Source organism: Acanthopagrus latus, chromosome 17 (genome assembly GCF_904848185.1).
Source record: "Acanthopagrus latus isolate v.2019 chromosome 17, fAcaLat1.1, whole genome shotgun sequence".
NCBI lineage: Eukaryota > Metazoa > Chordata > Actinopteri > Spariformes > Sparidae > Acanthopagrus > Acanthopagrus latus.
The window spans coordinates 15414669-15429349 of record NC_051055.1 but is presented as its reverse complement, the minus strand read 5'-3'; the positions used below and the strand labels follow the sequence as shown (position 1 = coordinate 15429349).

The window sequence follows — 14681 nt, the reverse complement described above, 5'->3', positions numbered from 1 at the left end:
CTCGCTGCTTTGGAGCGGTTATAAATAGACAAAATGAGTTTACTAAAAGTGAGTGCAGAGCGGATGCTCTTCTGTGTAGAAATAGAATGAGTTCAGGTATCCTCACATTTCCCATTAGTCACACAACTGTGTGTTTGTAAACACAATTATTCTCATCAGGCGTGCACAGCACAGGGGCCAGAAATACCTGTTTATATCAGAGATACATGGTTGATTTGTTGGTGTTTGTTATTAGCTGCCTCACTCATCACATATTTTTTAAACACTACACTATTTAATGTAAGGAAGATTAAATGATGAAGAATTCATGGCTAATGAAAACAAGCGAATGAAATGAAGTCAGGAGGGAAAGGTGATCACTGCAGTCAAACTTTTCAGCCATCTTCCTCCTGATTTCCTTGTTTTTTTTAACAGCTGATCTAGTCCTAATCAAAGTGTATTCCACCTGTATCCACACAGAACATCTTTATGACAGCGGCAGCTTTGCATTTTCTTTCTTTCAGCGCATCACCCCTCATCTGCTCTGTCTTAAGGTTGTGCTTTGTTGTACGAATGGCCAGGAAACACGGGCAGGGCTCCGGCAGATCCCTTTCAAAACAAAGTGGCTGATTTGTCCAATTTAAGTCACGCAATGAAGGATGAAGCCTCTTGATTATTATCGATACTGTGGACAGAGATCAAAGGAGGCTAACCGGGGCCTTGGGTCTGACACGAGGCGCAGCTTCAGTCAGGGTAGCGAAGGGGAAAGTGGATTATTTTGCATTTTGAGCATGCATGGAAAAAAGAAGGGTGGTTTTGGGGGCAGCGGGAGAGATACTCAAGGAGAGGAGGAGGAGAGAGATAGTTGAGCAGCAACATAAGACGGGGATGCTCTGCTCGTCTCTACCTCCGGGCTGCGGCCCAGTTTGCAGAGTAAATAATTCCCACTATCAGCTCCACTCATAAGATTCCAGGGCGAAGGGGTCAGCCTTATTTGGATCTCGTCTCCTTCAGATCCAAAAAGCACTGCGCTAAGGAGGAGGAAAAAAAACTCCCTCTTCCTCTTGGGCTCTCAAATGATAAGGAAGCATATAAAATTTATTATCACTGCGTCAGATTAATTATGAATATTCACAGCTCTAAAAAAAAAAGCGACTGGGGAAAAAACAGGGCCAATATTGGATTGTATTTTATGGTTTTTATAGTAAACATTAAATGTGTCCAATGATGGCTGTGGGCCTTTGCTGAGAGCACAACTGGGCTGATAGTGGCAGCCGGTGCGAGGATGCAGCGGCAGCTCGAAGGCAGAGAGGTCTAAGCACGCCGGGAGAGCAAAGCGTATCGTTGCAGCATTATCTGAGGGAGAAGTGAAGTAGTGCTACGGGCTAAACGATAAGGTGGAGATAGAGCAACGGAATGAGTTCCTTAAAGGGTTGACACTCAGGAGCAACAACTCTCTCCAGTTTACACAATTCTGCATGTTCAACGGCCCTCCCACACTATTGTAATGGTGCTGGAAAAGGCTGATAAACCTCGGACAAAGCAGCGCAGACACAATTATTTTAGAGTTGCTGCCAAATTAGAACCAAAGGAAAAAAACGTGTGTGCTGCTGCCAAGTACGTGATATGCATAATCCCTACATGTTGTGTGCCCTAACCACCGACTTTGATCATTCGCCATTTAAAGCTGCATTGGGTGATTTTAGACCACTAGGGGGCAGAGAGGCGCTAAAAGAGCTGATAACAACGCATGTATATACGTATAATACTACAGGTTTATCTTGTTGCTTTCGCAAATGATTACCAGAGCCAGTAAATATCCATTATGCATTCCTTCTTGTGGCTCTGGTTTAGTCAGCTAAATCTGGGTCTTTTTATCGCTAGATGCTTGACTGTCTACATAATCCACTGCTTTCGCTAGGCTCGCTCACATTTCATGGTGCGCAGGTATGTACACGATGCTTCTTTGGTGGAAACAGCTGCTGGCAGTCTGCAGATTTTTGGAGGGTTTTTTGGTGAGAATGATAAGACTTAACTACATACTCCCCAGGCAACCCTCTAAGAAAGTGCAAAGTGCGGCCAAAAGCGACTAAAGCTTTGTGGAAATGCAGAGTTGGATGTTAATTCTTCATGGCTCAGCGTTACTTTTTTATTACTTCAGCGTTACTCCAGAAATACTACTCTGTTGAATGTATTGTTCATTTGTTCATCAATCTACAGATAAATCAACTGCGTATTGACATAATTGAAAGTGAAATGTAATGTCTCGTCAGTCAAACTAAAAGCTGAGGACCCCGCGATCAATAACGCTTCCATTGGTAAACAAATGCACATAGCAAAAGAAGAGAGACACTGAAAATTCTTGGTTGAACTAGTACCTTTTCATTATAGACCAGATGACCATATATTTGGTTTGCTGACAGGACAAGACGAGGGAAATTGATCGATCGATTGAAAGTGCACTGTGTACTAACAGGGCTACATTCTTAATTAGACTATCATGCCTAAACAAACTAAATAAACAATTAAATGTATGAATAAACTGAATGAACAAAGTGACCTTAAAGGCAACACTATTCCATACTCTTTTACACATTTCAAGCTTCAAACAGTGTTCTGGGGACCTTTTCCCCCCTATAGAAGTGCTTGTTTATTCATTTTGGAAAAAAAAAGAATATTTTTGGTATTTTCACCTTTGGAATAATATAAATATGACCTTTCTGAGTTTCTGAATTGACTTTACATAACCGCACGGTGCACCTCAGGTTTGCTTGTTGTCTTGACTTGAGATTGATAAATTAGTTTTCTTAAATCTTAAAGTCAGGGAAATAAGTCGTTAAAAACATCCCTATTTGTGAACCTTTCGCACAAAAGAGTCATTTGATACAATTTGAAAAGAATCTTGAGATGTTTTTTACATATTGTTGCAGCCCAAGGACAAACCACATACATCTGAATTTGGTGAATAGGGAACTAAACTTAAGAACGGTCCTTTATGAAACAAGAAAACCCTCCTACATCTGAAGTCAACCGGAGCTGTTGAAAGACCAACTGGTTTATCTGAAAAATGCATCGCTACAACCCTAAGACAGGGCTCATGAAAAGTTGACCTTTTGGACACATGGTTCTCGCATCGACCGAGGATGTTGTGGAGAGAACCTCAACCCAGGTGGACACAGAAACCCCCCTGCACACAGAAACCCACACATGTATACAGTACTTGTGCTGACGAGCTGGATGTCTAGCTTGTCTTCTCCGAGTGAGTTGCGAGCGGTGCAGCTGAACACGGCGTAGTCCAGAGCTGCGCTCACATTGACTACCCGGACTGTACTGGTGTGGAAGGAGCCCTCCCTCACGGTCCGCTCCTCGTACCTGCAGCATGCACGCACACAAACACACACACACACACACACACACACACACACACACACACACCCGCACACACACAGAAAGGGAGATAAATCCTGAGCAGGCAGACAGCAGGGATTGTGATGTCCTGCAGATTGCACTAAGTCACCCAATTTCACACATCAAAGAAGCATTAAACAGGTATTTGCATAGTGAAAGGCAGAGTATGAAATGCACTAAATCTGGATTTAGTGGTGAAATGGCAAGAACTAGCTAAGGAATATATTATATTGGGGTAAAAATGAATCTAATTGTAAGGATTCATCAATATGTAACCAAATGCTGACAGAAGCACTGAAGTTAATGGTGGAGAGAAAAAAGAAGGATGCCTCCTCGCTGACCTGGGGTTTGCAAAGTCCATGCGAACACCGTTTTTCTCCCAAGAGAAGTCGACGCGAGGAATGCCTTCTGCCTGACACACCACCTCGGCTGTGGTGGTGCCGTCCCCTCTGCTCGCCACCTTCCTCCACTGGGCTCCTTTCCGAAGCTCCGGCTTGACTACGCAAGACAACGTGAGCATGGAATGTTTAATCACACAGACACCAGATGCAACTGACACGTGCGTGATCCAACTAATAAACCTTGATGTGTGTTTTGTCAACTAAATACTACTAAACTCACACTGCACCACCAGCTGCACGCCCACGGCGGCGGCAGGCGCTATGCCATTATCGGCCGTGCACTGGTAAAGGCCAGCATGAGCCCGAGTCACATCATGGATGGTCAGGAGGCCAGATTCGTCTTCCTGAGTCACCTCTCCCATCTCCACCTCCCCTTCTCCCTGTGGAAGACAGAGTGAGCGGGAATCAGCCGCAGACAGCACCGATCCCTCAACACACACACTCCCCTCCTCCCGGGCGAGGGGAGGGAGCGCAAGACAGGTACGGAGAGTCGAGCGGGAAACCATCAGGGCTCGAGGTGGGGATGAGGAGGGCGTCGGGGGAACGAGCTCCGAGGACAGAGAAAGATAATGCCAAGGGTTGGAGAGCCACGGGGAAAGAGAAAAAAAAAAAAAAAGGGAGGGGCTGTGCAGGTTGAAAGCGGGACACGCAGCACTGCCGGGGGGTGGGTTAGACCGGAGAAGGCATCAGTAGATACAGAGACCACGCCACATTGACGAATGTGCCCTTTAGTCACGCAGCAGTAATGAAAGCTATTTTTCTGGATTTGGGCTGAGTGTGGAGTAGGAAGAGGTGGGGTGGAAGGATAGTTAGAGCCGGTGAAATATGGTGCATCTGTGCATTTAGAAAGGCCGGTGATAAACAGTACAAAAGGACAAAATAATAGAACGGAAGCCAGATACGGCTAATGTAATTCAGAGGATGGCTGTGTTCCCCTCTCTTACCAGAAAGCTCCAGGAGAACATGCCGTCAGTAACGGGGTTGGCATCCGCCACACATATCAGGTCTGCAGTTCCCCCCAGCTCCACCACCACGGGGTCTTTCTCTGCCTTGACACTGGGAGCATCTGGGAGGAAGAGAGCGGGGACAAGGCTGAGGCAGGTGCAGAGGTTAACAGGCCGACCTGGGACGAATCATTTGCCGAGCCATTTAACAGCAACGCCGCGTCGCTATAATTACTCTCACACTCTTTGAAGTTGCTCATGACCCCGTCTTAACTGGCTCTCTGTGTTTCAGATGTGGCGCCATTAACCTCTCTATACGTTGGAGGATCGCAGATGCTTCTGCGCCCAAGCCGAGAAACAGCCCTGTGACCCACAAGGCCCTCCGCCGAGAGCACATCGCCCCGCGACATACGGACTATGACAGACTGACCGCTTCCCCCCTCCCCTGTCTTCTCCCTTCTGTGGTGCTCTTCTTGTTCTTGTTCTTCTTCTTCTTCTCCTCCTCCTCCAACTTCACAAGCTTTTTATCCTTCCCATGAGTGCCATGTACTCGCAACAATAAGACCATTAGTGCCTACTTGTCTAAACCTGTGTTCACACTTGAAGAACAGTGGAGGGAAACACTAGAGAGACACGGACCTCTGGGTTGGTGGGATCCACCCGTGTTGGCCTGCTAACCAAGACCGACGTTGTTAAGTGGGCTACACCGCCACCCATAAAAGCTACTACAATCCCCCATACATAATGAATATCTACAACTGTCAGGCCCAGTCAGATCAGGATGGCGGAATCCATTAGGCATGTACCATGGGCTTTGGCGAAACGGGCAGACCTACATTTTCAACACTTCCATTATTAAATCATCAGTATCGGGGCAGAGGGCCTAGAGCTTGAGGCTGGGCCCGGGGCAGCAGTGGAGGTGCACGGCCTTGCATGGAGGCCTAATTAATGAGGCATGTTTGCTGGACAGGAGCTGAAAGTCAATGCTGCTGTCTGGGGCGTGTCAGGGTGCGTGGATTCACTGACGGTTCTGATGCTTTACAGCTCCAAATATGCTCTTTGTGGCATACAAATACAAATCCACTGCATATCGTGAAGGAAAAAATCCTGCCCACTCTCCACATCGTAACGAAAAAGAATGCTACAACAGAGATAAATGATGTGGTTGATTCGTGACCCTCACCGCCCTCAGGTGTACTTGCAAATATGACATGATAGAACCTGAAAAAGACTTTTAATTACTTTTGATTAATTATCAATGGGTTGCAGGAAGGTAAAAAAAAAAATGTAAAAAAAGTTTCAATATTCTCTCTCCCTTTGCTTCCCTTTCAGGATGTGAGGCTGCAGAAATCCCTTCTCATATTTCTTTAAGAAGCTTTTTATCAATGCTAGCACAATGGTTTATTTTCCAACCTGTCCGATCTGTTTTAATAATATTGTTGTTGGTGTTTTCATGTTATTGTTGGGTGATTTGCTCAATTTCATTTACACTTATTATCTACCTCGTTGCAGTCCTTGAATGTTTTAAATCCTGGTTCAACCATTTGAGGCACTTTTCTAATGTGTTTATGAAAACAGCTGTATGAATAAAACTCATTATCATCATTATTATTACTTTCACTCCTTTTTGTGTTTTGTCCATTTCCCCTCTGGTAGATGTTCTGTGGTACCTCAATTAAACCCTTTTTAAACAGTTATAAACATCCAACAGAAACAGATTTTCCATATATGTAGATCAAGTATATTAACATTCTTGGTGTTTTTCTTCATTACTTGTGTCAACTTAACAATGATACAACAATATCTTTACCCATAAATAAACAGGTTTATGTTTGAAAGTAGTGTCATCCTCATATACATTGAAATGTATATTATTAATGTCATTGCTATGTATTATTGAATATATCAAAGTATATATTCACTATACAGTATATACAATTATACCAAATTAATGTAGTTTTTTTATATACTGTTATATATAACACAATCCACATTGATTATGTATTGTCATATATTCATCAGGTAAAATTACATCATATTTGCATATACTGTCACATATAAATCAGCTCCTTCCATATATATTACATATGTATATCAAACTATATATTACATTTTATTTATTGGATGAAGCCCGTTTTTACACTATGCATCATACTTATAATGCAGTCTAATGCATCTATAGCTTGTTGGTTACTATTTATTCAAGGATCATTCTCATAGTTGTAATACATCACTATTGATCACTATTAGAATGCATCATAATAGGTTACTGTAAGTAGTAATTGGGTGATTTAAGTATTGATATCCGTGTGTTATTGGCAGATTCATTAAAAAAACAGTTAAATAAGCTACATTACTCTTATTTAACAATATTGTTGTATGTTACATTAGTGTTTATTATGCTTTATAAACACTGGCGTGGTGCGGGAGCCAATCCCAGCTGTCTCTGGGCGAGGGCAGGGTACACGGGGCCCTCAGTGATGTGTGTGTGTTCTTACACTGAACGTCCAGCGTGATGGAGGTCTGGTCGACACCCTCGTCATTTGTGCACTTGACTGTGTAAACGCCGGCATCTTTCCTTGTCACATTCCTGATCTCCAGTGAGTTGTCGTCTGGCCAGTGGTACCTCAGATCCCCCTCTTCAAAAAGGCATGAAAAACACACACATACACACACACACACGCAAACCAATGGTAAATTAAGTATTCATTACACGCTCATCAACCACATGTCCTCTGGCCACTGGTCTCTAAGTGACATCTAATCCTGCATTATTGATTGGCCTGGCTGGATTCCCACATCAAGCCAACAATGGGCCGTGTGAGAGACACCTTCTGTACCACAGCAATCAAAACATAGTAATAGCTGGGTTTCCACATTCGGGATGCAGTCATTTTGTGGCGGGGGCTGTGTATGATGGAGCTAAGAGAGTTAACAGAGAAAAGGGAGTGGGTGCAGCAGGGCCCCCGATGACACCGGCCACGAGGAGAAGCCAGGTTTAGAAACGTTGTGTTGTATTCAGTGAGACAGCAATCCTCATTTAGGCTGCATACATTAGAGCCATAATGAGAATCACATTTGGCAGGGTCCCATGCTGGCTAACCTGCCATGTTTTATTCAGGCCCTGAATGGCAGAGCTGAGTGCTTACTTGCTGGCTCAGCTCAACTAGGACCTGGTTTATAGAGCCATCACACAGCCCGGGATCACCTTTGACCACCTTCTCCCTGCGGTGCAGCCAGATGCAGGAGACCTCCTCCGGGTTAGCTGAGACCAGCAGCGGGATGGTTGCCATTTCATCCTCCAGCACCTGGACCTCCGATGGCTGCTCCGGACTGAACTCTGGTGGGTCTGACGCACGCGAATACAGAAAAGAAAAAAAGAAATAAGCTGGAGTTAGCCCAAAAAAACACACAAGCGGAAGCATGAATACAAATTCATGCCCACAAAATGACGACAAGAAAAGAGCACAAAGACCCGCAAAACACGTTGAGCATGAAAGCATTAAGAGACACTAATGAGAGTCAAACCGGTAGAAAGCCGACATCCCACCAATAATTCCAGATCCAACCAACTTCACATACTTAGACGACGGGGGAGTAAGGCACCGAAGGAGGGAGAGGGACAGGCATTAAAACGCCGAGTGACAGGACTGTTGTCCAACTGCAGCTCTGCGCAAACACACAGTGACATTCCTTCATGCTCATACACAGCACCAAGCTTTGAAGCAGTGGCTGGCTGCTGCCGGTGAAATGGCATCAAAGACAAACATGGCCATGCAGCAAAGCAAATGCACAATTAGGACACGCTGCCGCAGAGCTCAACAGACCCACAAATCACAACAAAGGTTTTTCCAGCAAACAAAAAAAGAAAAAAAAAAACAAAACAAAAAAAACACACACATACACATAGTGTTCGCTGACATTTTCTGTGCAAAAAAAAAAAAGTAGCCCAGCAAAGCAGCTTACACCCGCGCCATCATGGATCATCATTATGCATCGTTTAAATTTTATGCAAACCACATCTCTTGGTCACTCGCCAGGAAGCAAAAAGGAAACAAACCAAGAAACGATTCGCCCCCTCTACTTACAAAACACATTTAGTTTGAAAAATGTGTTGGTGCCCTCTGCTAGCGCTGGGCTGAAGGCCTGGCAAATGACCCTCTGGTTGTGATGCTGTGAAGTCAGGTTCAGGGTCAGAGAGCTCCGCACCGACACGCCACCAAACTGAGCCGTCTTGGGTGGCTGCTCTGCTCCCTGGAACCTGGGACAGACACCACCCACCCCCCATCCACAGTCAACAGGGGAGTTGAAGTTCACAAGGCAATCATGCATGGTGCCAAGTGTAACAGGACAAACACACTTCTCATCCAGATTCTGAATTAGCCACATCATTTTTCTGTCACGTTATCTGACCCTGTCCAACCACTGACCTGAGCACGCCCAAGCTCCAGGAGATGCTAGCCTTGGGGTTACTGCTTCCAGACTCACACTCCAGAGTTAGTGTCTGGCCCCGACGTAGCTCCTTCTGTTTGGTTGTGATCGTGACACTTACAGCTGGAACTGGAGAATTATGGAGTGAGCAAAAAGATAAAGAAAAATAAGACAATGTTCAAAGTGTGTTATGAAGTTTACAATATTATTAAACTGAGATGTATTTTTTTTTCCATAACTGTATAAACAAGCTGTTCTCAGAGGAAATTAAGGTCCCCAGAACCCTGTTTGAAGGTAAAGATGGTGGCAGGGTCCGCTACGTATAAACAAATTAAAGCCACTTATCCGTTGCCACTGAGAGAGTGGGGGTCATATGCCCAGATCATCAAATACCATCCAAAATCAAATACCAAACCGGATCTCTGGTGTCGGACCTGAGCCATTAACCCAAAGTGCTGGTATTTGTCGATCTTAGAAACGAGACTCAACAGCGATGATTTGTTGTTTCAGCTGTCTGTGTTTACAAGTCAGAGCTCCAGTCTAACTCACAGTGAACCGTGAGCTTCGTGTGGGCAGAGATGGTCTTCTTTGCCTCGTTTTTGGCGTCACAGCGGTAGGTGGCCAGGTTGTCGCTCGCTGTCAGGACCAGGACCAGTTCGCGAGCCACACCCCGATCAAAGGACGTCTGCTTCAGAGCACTGGGCACGACCCTTCCGTTCTAAAACGGGAAGGAAGGACATTACAGGGAGAAGCACTCTAGACAGCTTGAACACACACGTTCACACAGTGCACACACTCACCTTGAACCAGGTCAGAGTCCCTGTGGGATTCCCCCCAGTGGAGAAGCAGATGAGGCGGACCATGGTCCCTGAGGGAAGGGGGTCATCTTGAGGAGGAGCATCGAGCCATATCTTTTGAGGGGGGTCTGTTGTAAAAGGATGAACAAGAGTTTGAAATTTGGGAGATCTTTTTCCGGTATTTTACCTGATTTTTGCTGATTCACATTTAGCAAACTGTTTTCAAAGCTCTATCTAGAGACTCTGAAAAGAAGCTGAAGCCAATACCAGAGCCAAGGAATATCTTCAAATTGAAAATCTGCACAGAAAGAAAGTCCTCCAGCTGAGTGAATAGTCACTCATTCTGTGTCGATGATTTGATGTAAAGAGCGATCGTGCCTTTTTTTTTTTTTGCATTTCTTGTCTTTCAGAGTCTGACTCCCATTGACCTCTCAAGAACTAAGATGAAAATGTGTTTGGTAAAAAAAAATAAATCTCACAGTTCACTCACAGTAGATGCTGATTTTTTCGACCTGCGTCTTAGAGAAGTGTGTGCCCTTGTTGAAAGCCTCACAGGTGAGTTCCAGCCCGTCCTCCTCCCGGGAGACCCTGTGGGTCATGTTGGACATGGTTGTCATCCCACCATTGTCTCCCTGCAGACAGAAGGCACACGTGGCATTTCAGTGGGATGGGGCTGGGTTGGGGGGGACAGGACAGACAGACAGTATTGGTCTCTGGCACTCTGAGTCTTTGGGGAAAAAAAGAAAAGAAAAAAAATCAGAGAGAAAAACAACCCACAATGGTTTGTGTTGGCGAATACAGATGGCAAATTAGCCGCTGTAATAACTGATGTTGTGCACGGTCCGTGATAAATAAGCATATTCATCTGACTCTCTCTGCTTTGCACGCTGTTATAAATTGAGCGAAGCGTCATTTTGCACCTGCCTGATAGCGGCCATGCCTATGCAGCACATCTGGTTATTAGAGCCATTATTGCGGTGATTACTGTAAAAGCCACAGTCAGAAAGACTAACAAAGACACTGGACAGGAGCGTCAGTCTTCATTAACCTCACACTGTTTCAGATGCATTAAAGCTCACACACGGCACGCTGAGTGCCTTGTGTAAGATCAAATGGAAATGCTGCTGCCAGATGAATAAAGAGCTTGTTTAATAACGCTCATCTTCTGTGTCAGCTTTTATTCACTTTGATCTTATTAACATACACAAAAGAGGAGAGGCGCTGCAGAATACTCCTTTTGGAATCGGCTGCTGATTCATTTGCGAGGGCTTGCAGCGGGGCCTATTCAGACTCTGCTCATGGTCATACTGTTTTTCTTTCATCTGAGAGAGTTCGCACGGGGTCACATTTTGCACTGGGGATTCTTTCAATTCAATGGGAGGCATTTTCAAAAGTTTTTTTTTGTTGGTGCAGTAACGGCAAGCTTGAGTGAAGGGCAAAGCTTTTGCACTCTGTTATGCTTTTTGCCCTGTGTTCACCAAAAAAAAAAAAAAAAAAAAAGAGAGAGAAACAAAAACATGCCCTTTTCCAGCATCCTCTTTACTGGCCAGCATGAACCCCGATTATAACTCATTGTGTGCGCCGTCCCTTGCTTCTCCTGCTCAGATACTGTAGATAGGTTTCGGCTCTTCGTCTCACCTCTTCCATGGTGACAGCGGACGCGTTGAGCTCCTTGTAGCCCAGCCACCAGCGGATCTGGACGGGGGGATTACTGGAGGTGGCGTAGCAGCTCAGAATCAAGTCCTCCCCCTCGACGGCCGCGAGCTCACCCACCAGCTTCACCTCCGCGGGCTCAACTGATGTGCACGCACACACACGCAAGCAAAGACATGTCAGATAAAAAAACCAAAACATTGCTCCTTGAGTAGCACATTCAACAGCTACCTATTCTGATCACAGTGGCAGCGCAGCTATTTTCGGATGTGAAACATTGAGCTGTATCAGGGGTGAGAGGGAAAATCACTTTGAGTGGCAACTTGTTTTCTCAGGAGGTTTTCAGTGTGGTTTCTAAAGTCTGCTTCGTTTTAACCACAGGGGGAGACGGGGTACAATAGCTGCAGGCAAAGTGATGCAGCTGCATGAAGCCTTCAGGGGAATACAAAGGCTGGGGACTGAGCAGGCAGACACAAGGAAGGATGGGGTCACGTATGTAAATGTTATCCCACATGAGGCGGCGGGATGGGATGCATTTGAGCGCGCCACACACAAAGACGGTTGAAATTACGCAGGTGCCGCGAGGTAAAAGAGGCATATTCATACTACACCAGTGAGACGTATTCTGTGCCCTCCAGCCTCTGCCAGTGCCTGGAGCGTAGTCAGGCAGTCAGCGGCTCATTTTCAAAATCCCTGAATGGATGACTGGGAGGCATGGCACAAGGGCCTCGGTGAGGAAAGCACTGGAGTACCTTCAGCCCCCTTTACATAGCATGAACAAGAGATTCCTGTTAATTCAGAGCATATTTACATAAAATAGGTGCATCAATCGCGCTGCATTTAAAGCTCTGACTTACATTGTCTGGCTCTGTAGTGGAAATCAGGCTATTGTTAGGCTCAACGCACCAGGGCTGCTGAATATTAATTCTGTATTTGTTTTATTGTTGCTGAAACAAACATTTTATATTCAGAGAGAAAAGTATAATCTATTAACCATGGGCGTCGACTGTCGCACAAAGTGTGGGCTTCACTGCCTCAGGACTGCGCATTGAAGCAATTCAGCTGAATTAGTGTGGCGGCAATGAAAGAGCACGCTCTGATACTAATCTGGAGGCAGTGGGAAATATGGGCCGCAGCCATAATAACCATTAGTTTCATTAATGATATTAGCATTAGAATTTATGCTGGGACAGCAAAAGAATTGGTTTTTGGAGGTAAGACTCTTATTATATTCCTCTGCCTCATGTCCATATCCTTAATAATCCATCGCTCCGAGTCCTGCCAGGGCTTTGTGTGTGTGTAAATGTGTGTGTGTGTGTGTGTTTCAGCGCCGTGCACGACATGACGCATTATTTTCACTCACAGAGCACGGTGATTTTGCGGCTCACAGACAGAGGGGATCGGGTCACCAGATTGACGCACTCGCAGCACAGCACTGCCTGGTTGTCCTCCGGGGTGATCTTCAGGCGGAGGGCGCTGCTGGACTTCTGCACCACGATGTCCTCCTCCCAAATCATGGACAGAATCTCGCCATTCTGACACGCAGACGCACACATGGAAAAAGAAACATGTCTGTGAGGGTTGCAAGGCCCCCATATGGGGAAGCACAGAAGCGACTAACAATGGGACGCTTCCACCGCAAGTTCTTCAGCTGAAATAGCTCTCTTCGTCGGTGTGACAGCATGCGACAAAGCCTCCTCAACAGATGGTGCCGAAGATTTACCTTGGTCCAGTGGAGAGTGGCTAGGGGGTTTCCACCATGAGACACGCACTCCAACACGAGCACTCTCCCTGCTCTGACTTCCTCTCTCTCCAGACCCACAATAACTGGAGGCTGAGGCGGGACTGCCGTGAAATGAGAGACAGAAAACAATCCAAAAAAATGGACTTGACAAATGGGAATAGCAAAGAGGAGGACAGAAACCTAAAGAGAAAAAGGTGAGATGGGAGGAGATGGGATGTAGTCATTCGGGGGAACAGCAGGATGGAGTGATCATCAATGGGACAACATAAAAAAAAAAAAGAAGAGACTGCGCCTGCAATGAGAACGTTCTCTGCAATTGAGTGGGGAGCATGCCTATTTGTAGCGACAAGGCCAATAAATTGGGCACATTGAACATGACTGTGGGATAAGAGGTCCAGATCTGATGAAAGCATTAAGTATTAAGCGAGCAGTGAGCTGGATCCAGTCCATAAAGCAAAATAACAGATGTTCAAACAGTAATAAGGCAACGTGAAATATGAATAAATTACAGCCTCCTTGAATAAAATATACGCAGTAAATAGGGGAGGACGGGCCTTTGTTATTGCAGCAATCAGTTTCAGAGAGCCGTCTGCAGACCCTGGGCCGGTGTGACAAATTGCTACCTTGCTAACAATCTGCCCGGCTGAAAATGGCCACCGCGCTGGCTTTGATGGGCTGGCGTGCTGAGCAAGACTGCAGCGGTGGTCCCAAGTTCTGCAACATTAGCACTTAGCGCAGAGCCCGGTGTTGTTTAATGCCAGGGAGAGAGGGGAGGGGGGGGTGGAAGGAGGAAAGGAAGGAGTGCTCACGGTTATTTGGTGATTGTTAAAACAGCGGCGGCGGCCCTCTAATGTGGAGGAGTATAGATAGAGGCAACATTAAGGTGTCTAGTCAGCCCGTGGATAATACGGCAGCTGAAAGTGGAGGCTGCGGAAGGTGTCAGCAAGCCACGCTCCACTTTAATCAACAGCATGATTTAGCCCCGGAGAAGCGGGTGGGTAGACTCTCAGGCCTAAACAATCAATTACTTCAGCTGATCAACAGAGTAGAAAATACTAAACCTACTGTAGTAAACAGTAGCTGCGGTGTCAGACTGTTTGTGGATTCAGCGGCAGCAGCTTTCATTGTTACCTCGCCAAATAAGGGGGGAAATAGACGAAGCAAACTGGCACGGAAAAGCAAGTGTGTCAGCTCACCTTTGTGCGCCGCTGTAACCGTTTTATTATATAATGTCACGCGGTTTGTCATAATAACATGAAAGCAAGAAGGCAACAGCAAGTGCCTCCCCTCCTGCCTCAGCGGAGTCTAAATTTAATTTGAGCTG

At 45.7% G+C, this 14681-nt stretch overlaps 1 protein-coding gene across 8 annotated transcripts in view; it reads right to left on the bottom strand.

Moving 5' to 3' along the window:
• nphs1 (NPHS1 adhesion molecule, nephrin) overlaps window positions 1-14681 on the bottom strand; it is a 42608-nt gene that overhangs the window by 4971 nt on the left and 22956 nt on the right. For all 8 annotated transcript variants that reach the window (XM_037075357.1, XM_037075363.1, XM_037075361.1 and 5 more), the window contains 14 exons: window positions 13337-13458; window positions 12977-13148; window positions 11599-11756; window positions 10451-10592; window positions 9964-10088; window positions 9713-9881; window positions 9163-9292; window positions 8821-8993; window positions 7941-8081; window positions 7231-7371; window positions 4733-4854; window positions 4009-4168; window positions 3729-3885; window positions 3200-3351 (listed from right to left, as the gene is read on the bottom strand). In XM_037075357.1, the coding sequence (XP_036931252.1) occupies window positions 3200-3351; window positions 3729-3885; window positions 4009-4168; window positions 4733-4854; window positions 7231-7371; window positions 7941-8081; window positions 8821-8993; window positions 9163-9292; window positions 9713-9881; window positions 9964-10088; window positions 10451-10592; window positions 11599-11756; window positions 12977-13148; window positions 13337-13458 (2064 nt within the window). The remainder of the gene's footprint in view (window positions 1-3199; window positions 3352-3728; window positions 3886-4008; window positions 4169-4732; window positions 4855-7230; window positions 7372-7940; window positions 8082-8820; window positions 8994-9162; window positions 9293-9712; window positions 9882-9963; window positions 10089-10450; window positions 10593-11598; window positions 11757-12976; window positions 13149-13336; window positions 13459-14681) is intronic.